At 40.1% G+C, this 24,338-nt stretch overlaps 2 protein-coding genes across 10 annotated transcripts; one reads left to right on the top strand and one right to left on the bottom strand.

The window, feature by feature from the left end:
- Positions 1–1,043: 1,043 nt before the first annotated feature.
- Positions 1,044–15,829, top strand: rfx1a (regulatory factor X, 1a (influences HLA class II expression)). 6 transcript variants are annotated; one of them, XM_042000399.1, is made up of 20 exons: positions 1,044–1,186; positions 3,226–3,607; positions 4,831–4,940; positions 5,039–5,134; positions 5,299–5,460; positions 5,630–5,727; positions 5,825–6,248; positions 6,949–7,130; positions 7,691–7,810; positions 8,085–8,218; positions 8,551–8,669; positions 10,077–10,183; positions 10,307–10,458; positions 10,934–11,031; positions 11,346–11,495; positions 11,887–12,095; positions 12,818–12,971; positions 13,068–13,113; positions 13,203–13,347; positions 13,527–15,829. In XM_042000399.1, the coding sequence occupies exons 2-20, from the start codon at positions 3,247–3,249 to the stop codon at positions 13,588–13,590; spliced, it is 2,931 nt and encodes a 976-aa protein (XP_041856333.1). In that variant the 5' UTR covers positions 1,044–1,186; positions 3,226–3,246; the 3' UTR covers positions 13,591–15,829. The 6 variants fall into 6 exon arrangements, with proteins under 6 accessions (XP_041856333.1, XP_041856342.1, XP_041856350.1 ...); XM_042000408.1 differs by having other exon boundaries at positions 6,955–7,130; XM_042000416.1 differs by having other exon boundaries at positions 5,825–6,197.
- On the bottom strand, positions 10,973–24,264 carry LOC121649539 (far upstream element-binding protein 2-like). 4 transcript variants are annotated; one of them, XM_042000452.1, is made up of 19 exons: positions 23,998–24,264; positions 23,285–23,387; positions 23,109–23,168; positions 22,908–22,944; positions 22,768–22,820; positions 22,602–22,673; positions 22,444–22,501; positions 22,015–22,186; positions 20,305–20,403; positions 20,118–20,216; positions 19,918–20,020; positions 19,706–19,827; positions 19,198–19,491; positions 18,954–19,060; positions 18,761–18,849; positions 18,267–18,473; positions 17,862–18,045; positions 13,584–13,653; positions 10,973–11,055 (listed from the first exon to the last, which is right to left on the bottom strand). In XM_042000452.1, exons 1-19 carry the CDS (start codon positions 24,235–24,237, stop codon positions 11,050–11,052), a joined length of 2,175 nt encoding a protein of 724 aa, XP_041856386.1. In that variant the 5' UTR covers positions 24,238–24,264; the 3' UTR covers positions 10,973–11,049. The 4 variants fall into 4 exon arrangements, with proteins under 4 accessions (XP_041856386.1, XP_041856393.1, XP_041856402.1 ...); XM_042000459.1 differs by lacking the exons at positions 10,973–11,055; positions 13,584–13,653 and adding an exon at positions 16,101–17,685 and having other exon boundaries at positions 17,864–18,045; positions 23,998–24,261; XM_042000468.1 differs by lacking the exons at positions 10,973–11,055; positions 13,584–13,653; positions 17,862–18,045 and having other exon boundaries at positions 18,342–18,560; positions 23,998–24,262.
- Between the last annotated feature and the right edge of the window lie 74 nt (positions 24,265–24,338).

Consider the following 24,338-nt stretch of genomic DNA (forward strand, 5'->3'; position numbering starts at 1 on the left):
ATTACACATGTTGATAATACTGACCCTGATCATATTTAGCGCCACATTAACTTTAACTCATTTTTAATCCACATATGACCCTGTACAACTTCAGTATGTATAATTTCCTTTTTTTTCTTTTTTTTCTTTTTTTTTGCTTGAAAATTTTCCAATTCTGCTAGCTCTCTACCAAAAGGTGACCAGGAACAACTAAGACAAGACCAGTGACATTTTCAAAAACAGATAACATAGAAGTCTTATTATGAGTCAGGCAAATATAAAACATCTTTTCATCTGTGTATCCACATAGTCAAAGGTCACTCATTTAGCAATTTACAATGGAGTTTATGAATCTGTAATTAATGTGATGATAAAAAGAAGCAAACAAAATGGCATTTTGGGAAGGTGTCCACCTTGACACTCATTAACATGACATGCGGAGGTCACGGGAAGATTATTAAAATGCTATTTATTGTACTTAAATTACTGACTTGACTTGCATGACTACTTTTATAGCCTAGGTTTTCTGTATTATTATGCCTAGTTGTTGATTTACCTTTTTATCTAACTAATAGGTGGTTTATATATTTATAAGATAAAGTAAAAGTGCATCCATGATATATTCAGTTCATGTTATATGTGGGAAGTTGAATAAACTATACCTAATTGCTGTTCACTATGAGTATAGTTTATATACCCTAAGTGGGCATAGTTTCAGTATATCTTGATAGGGCAGACAAATATATCAACAAAGAAAAGTAGTTAACACATTGTGTGAAATGGCTTTAGTTACTGTTCACAAGTTTATACAATTAGTAAAACATTAACAAATGATTACCAGTAGAATACTTATAGGTACGATATAACCTGCTATAATTACTAGCATAGCATCCGCATATGGTGTAATAATGTAATATCTATGATAGACAGGGGTTTTCCACAAACGGGCGTGGAAGGCTTTGTAGTAAAATGTAACTGTTGCTGTGACTTTAAGACAATTTGGCAGCCCTCAGCCAATCAGAGTAAAGAGGGGGGAGGGAAGGGGAGCGGGTGGGTAGCAACAGTTGCCCTGGTGAGGACGAAGCGCCATAGCCACGGTAGCCCTGGCGACAAGAACCCAGCAACGAGAATCAACAACAACAACTGAATCCGCCATAAAATTAACGAAGATATTTTACCACTGGGAAATACACACGTGGAATCAGAGGTGAAGCTCTTGATTAATAGAGACATTTTTTTTGTTCTCTAATGCTTCCACTGAATTGTGCTATTGCTTTCCCCCTTTTTCCAGTAGCCATAACAGGGAACTACCTCCCAGGAAGGTTAGCCTCCAAGCTAACCTTCCTCCAGATAACGAGTTGAATTCGTTTTTTGAACGCGTTAGCGTTTGCTGCTCATTCGAGAAGCACTGACTCTTGTCTGCCATGACGACGCAGCCACAGATGCATGGTCAAACAGGCCGTTGTTATGGCGATGTCAAATGCAAAAGGTACAAAATGGCGGTTGTTGTAGAGACCAGCTAGCCTGCTGCACAAGTTACATCGCTAAATAGCTAGCATCACTTCTGTCACGACAAGCTTGTGTTCGTCAGCACATGCAACTAACACGTCGATTTCCTAAAATTGGACATTTGTATTGTTTTCGCTGTATCACGTGCCGTCTATGTTGTTGTAACACATTATGTTTTTGCCTTTAGCCGTCTTAACACAGACAGTATATAACATTAATTACCCATATGAGAGACTAAATATAAACTATCAAGTACAGTGTAATGACTCGCACATTATGGGTTATTGTTGAGGTAGGGGAAGGGTTGAGATAATGACTGAAAGTTGAGACAGCTGTGGCAGGTGGCGGACATTTAACGTGTAAGGGGCGTGGTGAAGGAGGGCGTTCTGCAGGTGCTTTGCAGTTCTGAGTCCAGTTTAACCTCTTTGTTCGTTGTTTTGCGAAATTAATAACTTATCGCATGTGTAACAATGTTTCCTCTCGTTAGCTGACCGTTAACATGAAGATGAAATACCTTCATTTGGATGGAATAAGGTCCACACTCTCAGTAACAGCAGTTAAATTACTGTTGACAATGGACACGAATGGCATGGTCATTTTGGCCACTGATAACACATTCCATTAGATAATATACCAACAAATTTAATCTCACCTGAATCATTTTGGATTATCACCAAATAAAACGTCACATTGTAAACGCAAAATAAATACATTCGTACATATTTTTTATTTCCCCTTCCATCTTTATTTATATTGCTTTGCACACCGGATGATATTAATTGTATGCGTATTACTAAACGCCTTTTCTTTTGTATAGGTTTTTGTTGCTTCTCTCTTGTTTTTAAATTCAAAGCCACATGGTAGACAAATGAAGATCTAACAGTCCAGTGTAAAATGCAACAGGAAATGTTGAGCATAACAAAACATTTTGCCTAAATGTCTGTGGTTTTATCTTCTTACTTATATCGTCATATTTCAAAGATGTAATCAGTGTGTGTGTGTTTTTTTTTTTTTTTGTTTGTTTGTTTTGGTTTGGTTTTTTTTTTGTATTTGCTGATGTAGTTTCTTTTTTTTATTATCTAATTAGATCATCCTAATTACATACATCTGTTATTACCCTATTCACAAGATTGTAGAAACTTTTTGCTTATTTGATGGCACCATTTTTGTCCTTTCACCCATCAGTTTTGAAGTGATGGATCATTTTTAAGTACCAGCTTTATAAGTTAATATCCAGCATATTAGAAATACACTGAAGAGTACATGCATTTCATGTACTATATTTAACAAGGCACACTGGTGCATTGCAACATTAAGTTTCAAATAGTGTGGTAATAGATTTTCCCAACTTGTGCTGCAGGCGTAACTGTGTACATGAAAGAAAATAAGCAGTGTGATCAAATTACAGGTAATGAGACACCAAAAAACTCATTTTCTGTCTGCACTCCTCCCCCACATTTCCTCATTAGCTGCATCACCAACAGGTCAACCACAGCAGTACTTTCAGACAGTGTTTTCACTAATTAATTAGCATTTTTGCAACAAATGACCATGATTAACTATTTCTCACATCCCTGATCTGAAAAATTTACCAAAAATTAGGTCCACTGTTGATTTGTTGTAGACTGGTTCATGAATCCATCATGTTGTGGTTAATTAAAGGCACAGCTTCCCTACTATTTAACAGAATGTTAAACTTGACATTTAGGGATTTTTTTGTTTGTTTTTTATCTCTAGGGTGATTTCCCATTTCTTGTAATGGCCACCTCAGGCTATGTAGGCGAGATCCAACCAGCAGCCCAAACCCAGGGGGCTGCTATTACGGTCACACCAGGTCAACCTGACACCGCCTCCACCCCTTCACCTGCCTCTCAGTTTCTGGCAGAGATTCAGACTCCTGTGGCTACTCCCACTGTTGTCACTCCAACAGGCCAGACTACCCCGACTGAACAACCTCCCTCTGTCACTACTCAGAAATCTGCATCTGGGAGTCAATCACAGTCCACAGCACCTGCCCAGCCAGCTCAGCCTCAGTATGTTACTGCAGAGATCCAGGGCTCCCCCACTCAGCCTGGAAACACTCAAAGCACTCCTCAGTACATTGTTGTTACAGTCACAGGTAAAGGCTGAGCTTGATGTGTCATACTATCCTTTTTTACACACAGGCTGCATGTAATTGCAAATTCCTAAACAGGATTACTTTATCTGTTACTATTTTCTGCACAAAAGTAGGTTCTCACATGATGATTTTAATGAAACTGGAGATATGTGACTTGTTATATTATTGACTTTTAGTATTTCAAAACAAATTCTGCTGTTATGCAACATTATATTATAAATTGTGTAAATATAATTGTGTTTTATTACTTTACACTTGCCTAAGACTGGTAACTGGGGACTAAAAACAAGTTTAATGTATATAACTTGAATGTAAAAAATATAAATATTTTATTTTTTATTTGCATATTTAACCTAGAAATATCTGAAAAAAATTCACAGTTATAAAATTATTTTAAAAATTTTAACTGTGCAGAATTAGGTCATTTTTTATATGCTTGCTCTAATCCAATTGAATGTGAACTTACTCTCATAACCCAAAATGTTGGAAAGGTTAAATAGATGTCATAATGGGTGCACCTCATCAGAGATATACAAGTAAAATAATATCAATAAAGCGTTATTCACACTTGTGTACATATGTATATACACTACAGTATATATATATATATATATATATATATATATATATATATAAACTATATAAACAACTACTATCATTCTTTAAGAGCAATGGGAAAATGTTTTATCTGCATCCAGTCTCAAGTCAGATGACTCTGCAGTTGTCGCAGGATTTTATCAGCTTCAGCTCCGGCTGGCATTGATTACTCACTATTACATCTGGAATTAAGGCTCTGACATTGACGTAACTTGCTGATGAAAATGAATATAATTGATTAGCTTTTTTTTCACCCATTTCGTTTTAACCTGACAGCTTACTCTAAGTATCCCTGTATGGCAGTGACATCCATGGTCCCTGTTAAATTAACAAATTAGAGTGTTTATCTCAAATAAAAACATGACTATCAGAGAACTGTTCTTCAATATAACCTGTAGAATACAATGTAATGCCATCCCTTTAGACTGCAGTTAAAGGCTTGTCCCCAAGGTGTAAGTTTTTATTGCAGTACTGAAGACACTGTAGTCCTCAGAGGGACATAAACAGTATTCCTGACCATGGGGAATTATCTAATTGGTTTGTTTTGGATGCAGCTGCATTTGAAAAACCTGTATAAATATGCAGTTTCTGGTGTAAAGAAAAGTGATTTCCCCTCTGTCTTTTAGAGGGTTCCCTTCACTCAAGTGACAGTGTGTCAGACTCCAGTCCCCCTCCAGCTGTAGTGCAGACAGGAGTCCCCACACAAGTTGTTCAGCAGGTACAGACAGCCCAGCAGGTAACATATGCACACAAACATATGTATATAACATTGAATTATTTTTTCCTCTTTAGTCTTAAAACTTCTCTGTATTGAGAGCATCTTCATCTCAACAGAGATCTGTGGTGCAGGCCACCTCCCAGATAGCCAAAACTGAGCCAGGCACGCAGCTCAGTGTTACCAGTCTACAGCCTGTTCATATCACCCAGGAGGTAAGTCACACACACATAGCACCACGGCTGTCATGAATGTATAAAATACAAGCAAAATTTGCATCTGAAATGTGTAACACTTTGAAAACTTAACAGCTTCTTCTCATTTTGACTCAATGTCAGTCAGCTCATCATGTTTATGTTCGAAATGTGCAACTTTTCAGCTTCCCCCTTGCTACGAGTTCGTCATGTTAGTCAGGGATGAGAATTTAGAAGGACTGCAGCTTCATCATGATCATCATGAGATACAACAGCCTGAATGTCTGATCTGGACATCAGAAGACAGAATTAATTCCAAATTGTTCAGGCCCCAATCACCTAACCAAGTAGGTTAGGGACACAAGGGAGAGCTGAGGGTTCATTAAATGCGTCTGTAGCTAAGAACGATATCTAATTTTTATTGCACAAGGACACCTGACAGGATAGACTAAACTTACTGGGGATGGAACAGATTTATTTGATATTTGTGTGTGTGCATGCATGCTCTCTCCTTAGGTCCAGCAGCAGCTCACACCAGTGCCAGTGCAACATGTGTACGCCAATCAAGTGCAGTATGTTGAAGGAGGAGACAGCAACTACGCCACCAGCACCATGTTAGAATATTACTGTGTCCAATAATTTCCTAACATATATCCAAATAGTTTGTTTTTTTTGTGCTTTCTCATGGGTCTTTACACGTCTCTCATCCAGTCGTTCCAGCACCTTCCCCTACACTGAAACAACTCTGTACACCCAGACTACGGCTGCTCAGTATTATGAAAGTCAGCCAACTTCAGCCACCCAGGCCTCCACCCCTGGCGCATCTTTGACCGTCTCTGTGACTGCTGGCACCGCAGGGGGTGTGTCTATGTTTGTGGCCCAGCCCACTAGTGCAACAGGGGGAGGGGCAACTGTAGTGACCACAGGGGGGACCACCAACGGGGCAGAGGATGGGGCAGGCACCAATGGTAGTGCAGCAGCCAGCTATGTGATCCAGGGGGGTTACATGCTGGGCAGCAGCAGTGGAGGGACAGCCGGCAACAGCCAGAACTACTCACACACCGCCCGCGCCTCCCCAGCCACTGTGAGTATTACAGAGGGCGAGGAGAGTAGCGTGCCGTCGGCAGACAAGAAGGTATGCAGAGGCGCCAAGCGCAGGAATTTTTTCTCGTTTTCTTCTCATTCACCCAACCCCTTGGATGCCGTGCACTGATGATGTCATAGTGGAGTTTTCTGAAAAGTGGAAAGCACAATTAAAAGTATGGACCAAAAAATGTTGATCAAGAATGCTTACACCTTTAGTCCTGATCACAATAAGGCTAAAAGGATGAAGTGTTTTTTTTTCTTTTCTTTAACTGTGATTTCCTCCTCAAAGAAAACAAAACCATGGCCTCATCATCTCCATATCATTGCAGTGCATGTGATGAAGGGCATTTATAATTAGCACTATACTGCTCATCCCAAATTCATCATATTGAATCTCATAAGATAATGATACCCAAAGTGTTTGGCAGACATCCCATCTGTAGTCAGTCATTGATCCATTGCATACCAAAGTTGTTTGCCACGGCACGCAAACAGATGTATGTGTGTGATCATTCCTGAATGGTTGGCCAAACTGTAAACCTGAAAGGTTTTCTCTTTGTATGACCTAATTATAAGGAAAATGCCTGTGCATGTACTATAAATTAATGTTGATAATATGTGTAATATGTTTGCTGATAAGTAGTGGAATATTTGCTTTTGTGTATATGTTTGGGTGTATTTTCTTGCTCGCATCTACAGACTTTTCTAATCGCACCAGCTATTTTCTTTCTTCATTGCCTGTGTGTCAGGTACAGTGGTTGCTGGACAACTATGAGACAGCTGAGGGAGTAAGTCTGCCACGTTCCACCCTTTACTGCCACTACTTGTTGCACTGCCAGGAGCAGAAACTGGAGCCTGTTAATGCTGCTTCTTTTGGGAAACTTATAAGATCCGTGTTTATGGGGCTACGTACACGACGACTGGGCACCCGGTAAGACCACCAATCACCTATTCTCAGGTTGAGGCTCTTGTGGAACCTACATACAAGGGGCACCTATCGTACACCAATTCAAGTGCTGATTTTAAAATGAATTTTTCTGTCTTCCTTTTTTTATATGCTTTTTATGTTAAAATATTAAATGACTTCAACACATCAACAGACACTCTTTCTATACCTTGTAATCTATATGCATGTAGATCTAAATGAGCAGACACCCCAGCCGACGAGGAGAATGTAGGATATTCTCCCAAAACCTTTATAAAGCTCTCTGGGGTATTGCAAAACATGTGCCTAGGGTAGAAAGAAATGTGGGTAGAGATGGAGACAGACAGCCTGTGTGTGGGTGAGTGAGTTTAACACAAGAAAGGGAGAATAAGCAGAAAAAAATTACTTTTGAAAATATGCTTTAATTTAGGCACCTCTGAAGAAAATTTGGGTGTAATATGTTGTATGTCAACGCATATTAAGACTATGCATGTGGGCGGGGTTAGCTTAAAATCTCGCCTCTTTACCAGTTTTATGTAAAAATGCATTTCATCTGCTCCTGCTAGGGGAAATTCTAAATACCACTATTATGGGCTGAGAATCAAGGCAGGCTCTTCTCTTCTCCGTCTCATGGAAGACCAACAACATCTGGCCATGAGGCAGCAGCCGTTCTCACAGAAACAGAGGTATATACACAACAAAGACTAAAGCCCATCCTGTCAGTCATTAAACTGCAATAATTTTTTCTGTTTTCCATTCTCCTACCAGAATCTGTGACCTTCTTACAGTTATGTCACTGACTCTTGTTTTTTTTTTCTCTTACACTGCATTTCAATCCTCCTATGGCTTGAAGCATCTGCTAGTCTTATGATCAGACTGCTTTGCCTTTTTTCACTTCATTATTTATCATCTTCTTATGGCTCTGAATGTTTAGTGCACTTTTCCCCTTGATTCTATCAGGCTGAAGCCTGTTCATAAAGTTGAAGGAATGACCAATGGCACAGCAGCAGGAGCAGGCCAGCAGCAGCAACAGCAGCAGGGTTCAGGGCATGTGGATATCAGCACCCAGGTTCAACAGTACCAACAGTTCTTAGGTGAGTTTGGACATTAGTAAAACACAATTATTATAGAATTTTATTAAATGAAAGAACACCAAAGTTATGCATCTCATAGTATGTTGTTCTTATAAGGATACATGCGGTGCTAGTCAAGTCTGGACACCTCATACCCCTTCAGTCAGTTTGTCCAAATCTTTGTTGTACATTCAGCAGTTCATTTAAACATTTCTCATCCGTGTATAAACATCACGTACCAGTAAAGATTGCTGTCATCAGTAGAGAGAACACTTGTATTCTGCATGTGAACAAACACGCATAACCAGATTTCTCAGTCTCTGAGTATCCTGTATTCTGTGGCCTGTGTCCAGATGCATCCAGAGCACTCCCAGAGTTCCCTGACATCGACCTCCAGGGGAAATCCCTGCCAGAGGGCATTGAACTTGAGCATATAAAGAGCTTTCAGCTGCTGTACAGAGAACACTGTGAGGTAACCTGCTGTCCACCCGGTGATAAGGATTTATGATGACTTGTCTATGGATTTGACAGTTTCAGTACCCATTTCTACCAACTTGAACCGATAGTGTGCATTAAAAAATTTGATGCAGTCATCTGCTGTCAGATGTGGTCATGCCTTGAAGTGCAATATCAATATATGCAAACAGAGAATGTGCATATGACGTCACCACAGCTTTCTCCACCATTTTGGGGGAACCTGACTTCTGTTTCCATCGACACTTTCAGGTTTCTCACGATAAACAATTTATTTTCGTTTCCGTTTTATTTCAACTTCAGATGCATTAATAATACAATTAAAGCTTTATTCTACAATCATGGAAGGTGTTAATATTCACCCCCTGGGAGATTCAAACTTGGATCTCCCACATGGGCGACAGATGCCCTGCCAACTAAGCTTTCCAGCCGCCTTTGGTTTTATGTATTAAATCCTTTAACCCCAAAACGTCCTCCACTCCACTCCCTCCCCTACCCACCACCAGCAGCAGCAGTATATTATTCCAATGTCAACAAAAGCTTTGTTAGGTCAGATATTAGATTCATATTGCAAATGTGTCTGGTTGAGCATTGTTCATTCTTGCTGTTGACAGTTCCAGTTAAGCAACGTCTAAGAATCTTCGAAGCCAGTGGGTCTCTGAGATATTGTGAGGAGGTTTCCAACACTCATTTTCTTTGCTGCAGTTAAAACCCACCAGCTAGATTTTTAATCAAAGAACAAACAATCACAACCTGGTGGAGGAAAGTGATGCTCTCATCCTCACACGGGAATGTCATCCAGATCAGTACTGCTGCATACTTATTGAGTCTGTAGCCACTAACCCTTTCTACACAGATGGTGGTGTTGGTGGTGATGGTGATGGAGGTGTATCACCTCACCTGTTCTCTCATCAGTCAGTTCATCTAGCCGACATGTTGTAGATGCAGTCATCTAAGTCTACTGTCCACTGTGATGTGTTTATCCAATGTATTCACTGCTTAGCACCGAGATGGAAACTGAGGATGATGCTAGTTAATTTCCTTTTTGCACGCTGATCACGAAGCTGCTGCTGCAGCTGAGTACAAAACTCAGGGAAAAAATTATAAGATGAAATATTTGTTAGAAATTCTGAATATAACAGAGATTAAAAAGACGAGAGCCACTGCTGAACCGATGTAAACAGACCATGGGTACTCCCAAAATGGCAAATTACTCCCATAATTCTGTGTTGATAATGATGGTGCAGATTCTCTATAGCACTCAAAAGTTTACGGTAAAGGAAGAATCATCTTATCCGAACCAAATATCTTTGATTTCCCTTTTTTTTTTGTCTGTTCAGTTGTTCCCCTGATAATTTGTTTATCCTGCATCTTACGTAGATGTGTTTTCTCTGTGTTCTCTCAGGCCATACTGGATGTGATGGTCAACCTGCAGTTTACGCTGGTGGAGACTCTCTGGAAAACCTTCTGGAGGTTCAGCCAGAGTCAGGCTGGAGATGCTGCATTGGCGGTGTAAGGATTTAATTCCTCTTGGCAAAAATTTCATTCAGCAATCAGATTTTTATATCAAAATAAAAACTGAATTGTTCTGTTGCAGAAGAAGTACTATTTACCATTCAAATTGTGTCTTGGCAGTCATGATGAGTCAGAGAAGCGTCTCCCAAAGTCCTGTCTAGTATTGCTGTGCAAGTATGAGCCAGTGCTGCGCTGGAGCCGCGACTGTGACAACAGCTTGTACCAGAGCCTGGTGGAGATCCTCATCCCTGATGTCCTCAGACCCATCCCCAGTAAGAAGTATTACTATGTAATAAACCATCATCATTTCCTGACAGAAGTTATTACAACTGCCTTTAAAGAAAATTAGAACACTCCTGCTGTATGCTTTGTTTCTTTCAGTACCCTCAGGAACAAGTTAGATTGATACAGATTGAAGGTATTAAGAAAGTGAACATCATCCTGGCATTTTAGATGAACAGATTTCTGTAGTGGGTACCCTCTGCTGGGCTGCAGGAACACACATACTGTTTCCGTTGCAGTTTAGTCAGATGTTGAATAGTGTTCTTTGTACTACTCTTTATCTTCATTTCACCATGGTGCTCATCCAGTATTTTCCCCATCCACATAATTGAAACATGCTTGATATCTCATTATTTATTTACACAGTCCCCAAAAAAATCTATTTCTCCTGCAGAAGCTTAGCTAAACTAACAGGGATTGCCCAGAAAGGCAACGTTTTAAATATAACCCTCTTGCTGCCCACAGGTGCCTTAACTCAAGCCATCCGTAACTTTGCCAAGAGCCTGGAAAGCTGGCTGACTAATGCCATGATGAACATCCCCGAGGAAATGGTCCGCATCAAGGTACAGTCTTCTCATAACTCACAGCTACTGTAAGAAACAGAAAAAACACGTTTTTTTAATACACAGATCAGACTTAATAAAAGTAATACTTTTACTCAATATGATTGAAAGCTCAGAACTTACTCGATGATCAGACTAGATGCATCAACAAAATAAGTCACACAGACTTTTTTTTTCTGAAAATTTAGTATTAGACAGCTTTGTCTTTTTGCAAATACCAAAAAGAGCTACTTTTAATAGAATTTATCATTTAGCTAATCTCATTAATAGTTTTGATGCGTGACCCATAATTCTCTTTTTTTGTCCGTTTTCAGGTAACGTCAGCTAATGCATTTGCCCAGACACTGCGTCGTTACACTAGTCTCAACCACCTCGCCCAGGCAGCCCGCGCTGTCCTCCAGAACACGGCTCAGATCAACCAGATGCTGTCTGACCTTAACCGCGTCGACTTTGCTAACGTCCAGGTTGGTTAGATCTGGGACTGTTGTGCTTTGGGACATTCATGTGATCTCAGATGAATGTCAGTGTCAGTGGTTGAGTCTTGTTTTGGTATTAGTTTTGTGCACATGCATAATTTCTGCTGCATCTTGTGGTTTTTCTGAGGTTTCAAAAGTTCGTTCTTCAGTCAGTCTCAATCATTGCTGTGTTTGTAGCCCTTTCACACAGGAAGCCTGTTCTTTTTTCTCAGAAACTCTTTATACTTCCTTCAGGGCATAGACATGAACCTCTATTAAAAAAACAAAAATCTCTTCATGTGAACATAACCTGAGGGCTCTGCTCTCTACTGCTAAAACTAATGCTAGTTGTAACTGCCTGATACTAACACCATTGTCTCATCTTGCCTACCCTCTACAGGAGCAGGCTTCATGGGTTTGCCGTTGTGAAGACCGCGTTGTCCAACGACTGGAGCAGGACTTCAAGTTGACCCTGCAGCAGCAGAACTCCTTGGAGCAATGGGCCGTGTGGCTTGATGGTGTGGTCTCCCAGGTCCTAAAGCCTTACCAGCACAGCCCCGCTTTTCCAAAGGCTGCCAAGCTCTTCCTACTCAAGTGGTCCTTTTACAGGTATGATTGCACAGCAGTCACATGATGAGAACAAGTGAGAATGATTTGGGATTCAAAGTTTAAAGTAAGAGCTTTAAAGACGCAATACTGCAATTTTCTCAGCTTATTCTGCATGCATCTTGCATCCTACCAGTACTGTGAGCTCTCCCCAGCCTGTAAAAGTCAGTCTTATCTTGACTCTTATCTCTTTTTCTATCCCTCTCTTTCTTTTCCTCAATTTCTCCCATAAAGTCTTTTTCCCTATCTTTGCCGAACCAGCCGTGGTGCGCGTTGAAACCCATTTGCTAGTGTGCAACGCGGTGTGTAAAGCGAAACTCAGCTACGTCATGTAGCGTCCCAGATGAAAAAGTTGTATAGTACAGTTTCTCAGTCTCATGATGCTGCTAGGCAGCGACGCCTCAAGAAATGCACATAACAGATGTCACTGTTCCATCAAACAAGTTCGGAAGGCAGAGTTTTAAGGTCGGAGCTTTACGTATTGCGTCTTTAAAAGCCCAGGTTAACAATAATTCCTTCCTCTTACTGTCACTAACACTGAGATGCTCTGTTGAAAAGGTGTCTCATTTTTGTTAAATTTCTGTCACCTTTGCTTGCATCTGTGGTAGGAGGGAGTAAAAGGAGAAGAGTCAAGGGTGTACTTACTTAAGACATAGTACTTCCTGTTTGTTAGAGAAGTGAGAATCTGTGTAACAGTGGCTCATCTCACCGTCTGTGCTCTCCAGTTCCATGGTAATCAGAGACCTGACCCTGAGGAGTGCAGCCAGTTTTGGGTCCTTTCACTTGATCCGTCTGCTGTACGATGAGTACATGTACTACCTTATAGAGCACAGAGTGGCCCAGGCTAAAGGAGAGACCCCCATCGCTGTTATGGGAGAGGTATGCGATTTAAAAAAAAAAACAAAAAACACAAAACTAGAAATAAACACAATAATAGAAGTCATATTTATTCACTCATTCCCTTCTTGCCTGTAGTTTGCCAGTTTAGGCCGGGGGCTGAACCAGCTGGACCCTGATAAAGGTTAGGACTGCTTCTGCTTCATCACTAACAACAACTGTCGTGTTTTATAAATAGTTTCTAACCATCTTTAATACAACTGTCAACCACAGAAGAGGAAGAGGAAGAAGAGGAGGAAAGCGATGAAGAAAGCCAGGAGCTGTCTCTACCTTCTGATGCAGCCGTGATAGGAGAAGAGTCTCTGGAGCCGCCCGCCAAGCTAGCCAGAACTGATCAGCGAGTCCTCTTCACCAGTGGGTCAGCTGACAACTAACCACTGACAGATGTGTACTGATCACATTGATTATACGCACATACCCCTTCACACACAGAGCTGTACATAGAACACTAATTTATACATTTGATATATGTGTACAGATCTTGTCGATGTGCTGAACACTCGCTGCATTCAGTTTTGATTTGTGTATGTTGTTTAGGCATACAAAATTTAAACAACACTCGGTCATTTGCTGCTGCCTGGATGGCATGCCCACCTGTTGACACCACTGATGAATTCCAGTCACTGGAGTTGCAGTAGGATGTGGCTTCAGAAACCAGTCACTTACTGCAAAGAAAAACAGCATTTTAACCCTCAGTTGTATGAATCTGTAAAAATGAACTAAAGCCAGGCATGTTTTCTTTGTCATTGCATCGCAACCTACAGCCTCGCTGAGAAAACCCTCCTGAAGTCGTCACTGCCGTATCAAAGTGGTCTTTAAAATACTGTGATGTGTGTGTGTGAAGGTAACTTGTGTAAGAGAAGGGTGCAAAGTGGACCTTAAACAGTGGTTGTTCAGACTAGTTGTTACTACTCTATCAAGCGCTACATGAAACTGTCATCCAGAAGGGGAGAGAGGTTTGTAAGACAGCAGATGGTTGGGGATTTTTTGGGGGTGGGTTTGTCTAGTGTGTGAGTGTTTGTGTGTTTTCTGTCTGCTTGTATGAGCACTGTGGTCACACCGCTATGCTGTTATTTCTGGAAGTTGACTAAACATGCTTTTCCATGGTTGTGTGCATTTGTTAATGGGATTGTGAGTCATGCAAAGTGTTTCTGTAGATATTTTCTTATGCATTTAAAATTTTTTGGGATTTGGGAGTTGTGCTTAGATTCCCTCTTTGATTTTATTAGCCTGTAAAGAAAAACTTCTTGTGTTCTTGGAGTGCCTGTCGCAGCTGCTACACACACTTGTAAAGATAACGCTACAGCTTTGAAATAGGGACTCCCATTAGTTGCTGCAAAAAAAAGATCCTCACTTATCTTGAACATGTGGTTTTACAAGAGAGGTACTGTATGTGTCATATTTTATGTTCAAAGTGCTTCAATCCTGTCCTAATAAGTTCCTCTGTGGCCTAATTTTCCTTTGAGACATTATTTTCTTGCCTTATTTCAATATATTTTTCCATGTGTGTGCCAAACCGGTTTTCTTTGATCCTAGATCCTGTGTTTTTATGTTTTTTTAATGATCTTTCTAGGTTTTAAGGAGGAATGTGCCTCAGCAAGAACGGTGATATATTCTACTGTATATTTATCCACTATTTTGAATTCTGTTGTCACTAAGTGAACCTCTTGTGCAGTGTATGGTGCTGTGTTGTCACACATTGTAAGCAACCTTTGTGTGCATTATTGATTTTTAATTATATGTTCTGTTATCAATCCTAAATCATATTGGATTACTTTTACCACAAACAGGCTTAGGCTCTGCCTCTTTGCACATACTGACTATTATCTTTAAACTTCAGAGTTATCTGAAATGTTTCAACATTTTCTTTGAAGTCTAAGGCGTCTTTTCAGTGGTGAGATGGAGGTTTCAGATTGCATGCAAGTATTTCATACCACTCAGCGCAATGCAGAGAAATCTGTATGAGGTGAGAAATGTAATGGCTTTTTCTGAAAAATCCTCCACCACCACTCATCTCACTGCGTTTCCGCCTTTCCTGCCAATGGCTTTGTTTTGCTTTAAACATCCATTTTCTTAAACACTGTTTGTCAAGATTGGTTGGTGTAATCTTTTTCTTTTTTCCACGTTTTATCATTCAGTGGCTGCAGTGCTTATGTTTTCAACAAGCATTGCCAGCTTCAAACCAGCACATCATCCTTTATATGGAGTTTAATGCTACCATGGCTGAGTACATATCACTCCAGTTTTAAATTGATTTACAGCATACAGAATGGTTTGACCAGTAAAAAAATGTTTAGTCATTTTTATAGTTCATTGTTTCTTATGTAAAAAACAAATTGAGAAAAAAAAAGTTGTTCAGTGGCAGTGTTTTATGAATTTGGTCTGCTATAAGTATGACTGTGCCTTTGGAGGTGGTAGAATGCAATTCAGATGTTTTTAATTTTAAAGATATAAATTAAAGAAATTTTTAAAATTGCATTATTGTGTCTCATTTATTTTCCTGGAAGTTCAGAAAAAGTTCACTTTTTTTAAAGTACAAATCAGTGTTTATCATCTTTGTGGCAATTTCCCAAAACTGGCTGGGTTATAATGAACTACAGCTACAGTACAGATTAACACAATCAAATATTTAAATTCCTAAATCTGTGGACAACTAACTGGGTCATATTTATGCTCAGCAGGGATGTGAGTTTAAAGCTACAACTGTTATAGTTAGTGGGAATTGTGAAATGGCATACATTTGTTTATTTATGCCATTTATTTATTGATTTATAAAGAATAATTCAGTGCATAGTAAAGTTACAAAAGTAAGAAAAAAGGATCTTATAGTTGCTACCAATGAAACATCAGGTGGTTATTGCATTCATTTGGAAACATTTCTAATAAAAAAGACTGTTCAGCAATGGCGTGTGACTTCCTGAATCATACATGCACACTGTTACCACTTCAGCCGCAGAGAAGCAAAGAAGGCATTGCAACAGGAACTAAGATCATTCATTCTGTCTTATGAAACTTTTACGTCACCTTGACTGTCCACCAAATAGTAGCACATAAATATAATTTTTTCTTACATGTAAAGGATGCAGGATGCAAGTATATGACCACCATGAGTAGTTGGAGAATAATTTAATTCAAAAGACAAAATCCCTTAAGATATTTTTACTCATCACATCTTTCATATTTTTGCTGCCAATTAATCTGACAAACAATGACATCTAGTGGTGTAATAGCTCAGCTGTGCTATGTGCTTGTATTGGGGAAAAAGAGTAAATGAACAATTCAAAATAATTGCCTTTTTTATTCCAGATATTTCTCTTGGCGATAATCCATTAACAGTATCAACAGTTCAACCAAAGGCAAGACTCATAGCTGCCATTCAGAATACAGAATCAGACCAAAAACATCCCGTAAATGAAAACCATCAGCCTCATGTTGCTTACTATATATCTATATACAATATTTGATAACGTAGGACAAATTGGAAGACTAAAGTTTATTATGTTGCAAATAAAAAGACTGTTAAAAAGGAAAAGGGTGTTAAAAAGTACCAGAGAATTACATGGCACTTCAAAATGCAACAAAACCACATGGCTTGGCTTTAATTATACAACATGTCATCAGTGCAGAGCTCTGCCATGTACATTATAGAGGCTGGCAAAACCTCCACATGAAAAAGACTACAAAAATATGTTACTGTCTTATTGGGGTGACTGCTAGCAAGCATTGCCCAGACAATTGCTTTTCCAAACTGTAAAAATAACTGTTATTCACACTAAACTGGCCAAATATTTATCTTTCTTTTTTGCCCTTCTGTCCACTGTAAGACAATGCAGGCTATGGGTGAAAACACTTTCCAGATAGCACATTTCAAGAGGCAAAAGAGATGTAACTGCATTTAGATTAAACAATCATGTAAAGTAAATTTTCTGCAGGCTTTACACTCATACTATATTTTCCTTTTGTGTACAAAGACACTCATTCCTCAGTCATGTTTCTGCATCTTCGAGGATTCTGCTCCACACAGTTCATGATATGACTATAGCGATTCCACAAGTGGAGCATATCCCTGCTCTTTGTTAGTTTTTTCTCTTCACTTCTAGCAGCTTTCATCTTGTTATACCACATGCAAAAATTAAACACTGTAGAACAGTTTAATTATAAATAAAAGAAAAGAAAGACCCAGATTTCAAAAGTCAAGACTTCATACAAGCCTTTGAAGAAAGAAATATGACAATTTGATATAAAAAATGTATACTTCGTGAATTATGTGCAATTATCTAAAGCATCATCTGGGCCAGATAGACAATAAGGTTACAGGTCTAAGAGCTCTGTGTAATGTATAGTATTAGGATATGAAAGAGAGTGCTATAAAATGAGACTTGCACAGTTAACAGAAACAGCAGATCAACGTATTGTGTTTCAAGCCTTTAGTGTATCTTAAAATGTCTGCAGAAGTGTTGAGAAGCTTTGCAAAGGGTTTATATTCGACATGACCAAGTCTGCAGCAAAACCCCTGCAGGTTTGTTCAGTTCACATTTCTATTAAAAAGTATTCCAGCGATGGTCAGTCTATTAATTAAAATCATATTTAACTTAAATGGCTAGATCCTGGCCTTAAGTTCAGGGTCCTCTTCTTAAACCTTTCTTCTTGATCCTCTCCATCATCAGAGACCTCCTTCCATTAACTTTCACTGTGTCTACAAAATGATTAATAGAAATAGGAAATAGGAAGTCATCTTGAGATAATAAAACAAATAAAAAAATACAAAGTGTTTACTCCCATACAGATGTAAGATGTGAACCTATCAGAGATGTTTCAGGCAGAAAAATACCATTCACACATGATGAAAACTTCAGTGTAGCCTGAGTACCAACCTGTCCTGGCTGAGGAGTGCCTGACTGGCTGGGGGCCTGCCCTGTCTGGCCATAATAAGCAGCCTGCTGCCTGTAGTACTCTGCCCAGGCTGCGCTGTAGTCCGGCTGACCTCCTGCTGTAGATGCTGCACCCCCTGCTGCAGCTGGAGCTGCCGTTCCAGGTGTTGAGCCACCTGTCTGGGCTGGAGAAAATGTGTACTGTAAAGTTCATGTTTACTGGGAAACTGACCAAATAAAACATTTAGTTAAATCCATACTACATACAATTTATTAGCAGGTTTGATTCAGTGTTACAAATAATACTAAAATCACACAGAATTTCTGTTTGTATAAAATAGACAAGAAAGCTGTTTTTTTATACTAACTGCTACAATATTGCAGTTAGTATAAAGAGTGCAGTCACCCATCTTCTTGTAGTACTCCTCCCAGGCCTTAGTGTAGTCCGGCTGGCCTCCTGGTGTCTGTGCAGGCTGGCCCTGATCGCCTGACGTCTGGGCACCTCCAGCTGGGTTTGCAGGGTATTGTGCTGGCACAGCGCCTGATGGTTGCTGGTAGTACTGAGCATAGTAGGCCGCCCAGGCCGCGTTGGGGTCATTGGCTGCTGCCTTGCCTAGAAAAGATGCAGGGTGGAGGGGGTGAGGTCCTCATAGGGTGAGGGTGAGCTCCTGCTACTGGCCTGGAGACCGGGCTTGGAGACCAGGGGGGAAACAGAGATAGGGTTAGCTGGATCTGCTGAAGATAAAGATGCTGCATCTCATCACAACATTTCCATCAGTCCTCCTGATTACCTTTCCATGTAAAAAAAAAAAAAAGAAAATAGAGACAAAATAAAAGAATAATTGCATTCATGATAATGAGGGGTGAACGATGAAGATATGGCAGTGAAGTGTGACTCACTGGGGTCTTGGGGATGCTGTGGCTGCCACTGCTGGTAGGTGTTGCTCCAGCTTGGAGGGGCGTACTGATGTGGGCCTGGAGGAGCACCACTAGCAAGAGAAGTGGTCCATTATTAAAAAAAAAATTGATGATTATTGTCTTACAGCTAAAAGAAAACTTCACAGATGGGTGTGCATCAGATGCAGCTACTCACTGAGGGGGTCCAGGAGGACCGGGGTTGTATGGGTTGGGATTGTAGGGACCCATTGGACCAGCAGGACCTGGTCCACCTGGTCCTGGACCCACAGGACACAAAGGACCCTGTAATACACAATAAGATATCACATAACATAACCAAACTAGCCAAAGAATAAAACATCAAATGAAGTTAGGAAGGTGAACACTCAAGCTCTTTAAATTTGTTTTCTTACATGTTCAGCTAAAAGAAAAGTTAATACCTCAATCTTTTCTTCAATGAGCTGCCTGGCATGGTCGATCTGCTGCGGTGACCCCCTGATAATAAACAGTTTGAAGTTAGGGTCTCCATCAGGGGGAAGCTGTCGTGAGATTTCGACAAAGGCTCCCGTCTGCTGGTTGATGGCCTTGACGTTCTCTCCTCCCCGGCCAATCACAAGCCCACACTTGTGGGCAGGAATAGAGAATGTCATTTCACCTCCAGGAGGACCCCAACTGTCCTGGCCTCCACCTCGACCCCTGTTCCCAGGAGGCATACCTGGAGGACCTGAGAGACCCTTTGGATGGAAGAAGACAAGTTCCTATTAACGGTTAAACTTTGGATTTGTTTTGAAGTTTTGATCCACTCAAGAAAACATTACAAAAATTAAACTAAGCTTAAAGAAGATTTTGTACTACATTGTAGGCTCTATATCTATAGTTTACCAGCGAGTAAAGTATGTTTTAAAGTGAGGTAGTCCATGTATCAGTGTGTAAGAAAGGAATCTGTACCCCTTGTCCCTCCTCCCTGACCCTGATGCTCTGCAGCAGGTCATTGATGATCTGGGCAGCATGTTCGCAGCGGTCCGGTGGACCACTGATGTGAGCAATCTTATCTGGGCCAGTCCCATCATCTGCAAGAAGGTTTTAGAAAGTTAATTTTTTTAATATTGACTCAGATTTATCATGTGAAAAAGTCGCTTGGGAAATCAAATAAAACCTGCCTTGTTTGAACTGTATCCTAACACCAGCATCATTCTGAATTTTCTTGATCATCTCTCCGTTGCGCCCAATGACTACTCCGACTGAGGGTCGTGGAACTGGGATCTGAGTGGAAAAACACATCAGTGTATAGTTTATTTACTTGCATTTGTCTGAAAGATGCTGGTCATGCTCCTAATCTTGCTCCTACACAGAAACTTACATCCATGCCTCCTCCCATTCGGGAGCTGAATTCAGGTCTTTCATTAAAGCCACCCTGATCTCTGTCCCGCAGAATCTCCTGCACCATTTCCTGAGCTTGCTGAAAAGAAGGCGTGCATGTTGATTACAGCATTAGGAAAAGTTAGCACGTTTATTTTTCCCTCAGTGTGGTGATTTTACAGCTGTACCTGAACTTTGTATGGATCGCCGATAATGCGGAGAGGCTTGTCGACATTCGGTCCCTGAGAAGCATCCTGGACCAGGATCATTTTCACTCCAGCGCGCTCCTGGAAAACCGGCACGATCACAGTTAGAGTAAGACATTTTTTAATTATATGGTTTTACATAGTGAATACACACAAATAATTAGGTCCTTACCAGACCTTTAAATTACATAAAGATAATCTCAGATAAACCACACGTATCTAAAATGTGCTTTTTTTTTTCATTTAGCAAAAAATAAGCCACAAAATACGTTATGACTCACTAGCTTTTAGATTAGTTTATAACTGCACTGACTTTGATGAATAATTTTCTGTATGATGTTATCAGTCTTTCATATTGTTGTAGGTGAACTTTAGCTCACCCTTCTTAACAATATTGCTTCATTTTCTTGAGGTTTTTCAGGTATTCCTTTAAACACAACTTTCTTTATGCCCTACCACAGAATTTTAATCAGGCTGAGGTCTGAACTTTGACTGTTTTCGCAATAACTCAATTCTTTCCTTTTCAGCCTGTAGGTTTGCTGCTGTAAAATTTGGCCGAACAGCATTATTGTCCTGCTACTTCGACCCATTTTCAGTCAAGTCTTGGTGACCTCAGGTGGCCTCATACTTGACAGGAGAGAACTTTATGGTTGAATTCAGCTCTGGGGACAATAAAAGGTTATGGGATTGCATGAATAGCATCATAAACATGAACTCAGAGGAAACAGACATTGTATGTGGGTGACTTAGCCATGCAGACGAGCTAAATGGCTTTTTTCTCAGGTTTGAAACACAAGATTTCTCCATATTTAGATTTTTGGAAATTGAACCATACCAAGTTTAGAATATTATCTACAAAGTGTAGAGCAAAAAAACTAAAGGACCAGATGATTTACCCAATTTCCTTTTGAGAAAATGTTCCTCGGTTTTTTCTGTAGCATGGTCTAACTTCCAGAAATCCCTGTTGCACTGTACTCACTCTCTGAAAAAGGTCCATAATCACCCCTGTGCCTAAAACACCTTGCCCATCTTCTCAAAATGAATTCAAACTCATAGCTTCAACATTTTGTTAAGATTTTTTTTTTAAACTAAAGATTATCAACTTATGATTAGCAAACTTATGATTGGCTGAGGTTGCTGCGGCTACTGATCCTCTTCAGCTGCAAGAGTGCAGAGGATGCTGTCATCAGTCTAACTCACCTCATTAACAAGCATCTGAAAGACACCAAGCCCTATGCTCATGTTTTATCTATCCAGCTGCACTTGTCCCAAAAGAAGCAGATATGGGAGTGAATTTCCAGATAATTAAATCCTTTTGTTCCTTTTTAAATAACTGATCACAACAAGATAAAATTAACAGCTCCTTATTAGAAAACAAGTGGTGCAACACAGGCATAGCCTAGGATTGTGTGAGCTAACTTCTACTGTTTATACTCTTGCAGAAGCAAGAACCAAAACAATTACACGATTTGGTCTTGAGATTAATTTACTGGGATGTGCACTCCTGGGAAGATAAGCAAATATCCTGAATGTTTTCCACATATGAATATTTTTTGTCACTGTAATTACCAAAATGTAAACCTAAGAATTGACTGTGTGTCATTTGAATGCATAAACCTCCTCTAGGGCTTACAGAGAAATACCAGGTGGAAAAAATGGTTAAAAAAACGGAAAAAAATCTGTGCAGGATACCTGAAGTTGCTTGATAGTTTCCCCTCCTTTGCCAATGACAAGACCAGCCTTGCCTGCTGGGATCATCATCTCATGAACTGTACCATTTTGCCCGTTGGTGGACTCGTGATAAGAAGAAGGTGGTGTACCCCTTCCTCGTGACACTATATCATCCAGCAGCCCCTTGGCTTTCCTGGATGAGGAACAGCAGACCAGTATATTAATCATTTCATCCTGTGGACTTAAAAACTGAGATAATGCCAGTGAGGACTAAGGAAATAATGTTCCTCATAATATTTATGTAATGGATTTTTATAGATAACAAAAACAGAGCCTCCAACTTTAAACATTGCGAGAAAAAATGTGCAGCTGGTGGATGAGCTAACTTTATGGTTTCAGATTCTTTCCCTTGAAACCCATAAAGTTTTTTATGTAATGTCTAAAACTTACTGTATGGATTCGAGGGACCCTGTGAGAGAGACGTTCCTCTCTGAAAGGCCTCCGCTGTCTGGACACACAGCAGCAAAACAGATGACATTAGATGAACTGTCAACGCAATAAAATATTAATAGCTGTTTCGGCTAACTCAACCAAAGTGCAGACAGTACCTGGAGCTATCTGAACCTTGCAACCTGACTCCTGCTGAATCTTATTGATCTGTTCACCTCCACGACCAATAACTGTTGATGAAGAGAAAAGAGGGGGTCGCACTGTCAAAAAATGAGTGGGATGGACGGAGTATTGTGATTCAAAACAAAGTCAAGCTGCACTCACTGAGTCCCACCATACTGTCTGGAACGCTGTAGTCCTCTGACGTGGAGATGGGTCTGACACCATCAAGCAGAAATGGAAAAATCAAGCAATAAACCAACTTCGATATAATGCACAATCAAATCAAAGCGTCAAGGTCTCACCTTTGCTGTGCAAGAGCAGCTAACTGTGCACTGATAGCTGAGATGGGACCGCAGCAGAGACAGAAAACAGAACAAGAGGGAGTTTTGGTTTACTAATGGACTGTGAGAGGACACTGTGACACAGACAGAGCAGGTGAACTGTGTATAGATATAAATACCACAAAGAAACTCGTCAACAAAACATAAAATAGTTAAACTCACACAAAGCTTTGGCCGATTCCAGGTCAGTCTGTGTAGCCAGCTTCTTGCTCTCTGGTTCATCTGTCAGGTGAAAAAATTTGATTTATCTACTGCAACCAAAATATGTATGTGAAGACAAAAAAATACCATCCGCATCGGAGGTCATAGTGAAGGATGCAAAATGGAGGTGTAGTTACCTGCATCCTCCAGCTGTCGTTTCTGTACAGTGAAGGGAAAGCCATCTGATGCAGAGCTTTTGGTAATGGGAGGACCAGCATCACCCCCGATCTTAGCTGCAATCTGATTAGAAAGTATTCACAAATACTGAATATGTGCACAGTGGACTCTGTGGACTCTGATCTATAACTGACTGCACATTGTAAATCAATATCTACTTGACAACCAAATGTATAATATGACATTACAACGATTATGCAGTAAGTTTTTGTATATCGTCTCCCGTTTATCTGAAATCTGTTTTGACTTATCTTTTGTTTTTGTGTCAAAGTAGCCTTTAACATTGTGTTTTTGTAATATGGTTATTTGTAATGTTGTAATTTCACTGAGGGTTTAGGTCCAATATTTTAAAAAGGTTGAATACATCGCTGACGAAATGGGATTGTTGTTATGACATATTGAAGAGATGTTTCTGATTCCAAATAACGCAGGTGCTATATTGCACTTCACCTGCTGTCAAACACAGTGTTAATGCTCCGGTAAATAAAAGAAAAGTTAACTTATAACTTGAAGAATAATATAAATGCCTACACTGAATAACTGTAGTTAACACAAATTAATATAAAACAATTTAACTGTCAATCCTCAGTCCAATATATTAGCCATCATGCTAACTACTTAGCTAGCAATCGCAACATGCTCCACCTGCTGGTCACATCTTTGTAGAGCTCACCTGCCGGGCCCGCTGCACCGCGTCCGCGAACGCATCCTTCTTGATGCCGCCTGCCCCATTACCAAGAGCTGCCTGCCCCCCAGGAGGGGCCGCCGAGCCGGCATTATGTTCCGACATGTCAACCGGGAAACAGGCCGGGGAAAGAAGCAGAGAAATTGCGTTTAGAGGTACGCAAGTCGCGAGATAGAAAATAGAAGAGATGATACAACCGGAGTTATGACGGCAGCCGAGAAGGGTCATTCGGTTTTTCAGCTTGATTTTTTTCACCCATTTCTAAGATTAAGAGTTACTATTATGATTTGACTTACTAATTTCTTGTTGTAAAAGTTCTTTATACTTAT

This window comes from Melanotaenia boesemani, chromosome 2 (genome assembly GCF_017639745.1).
Source record: "Melanotaenia boesemani isolate fMelBoe1 chromosome 2, fMelBoe1.pri, whole genome shotgun sequence".
NCBI lineage: Eukaryota > Metazoa > Chordata > Actinopteri > Atheriniformes > Melanotaeniidae > Melanotaenia > Melanotaenia boesemani.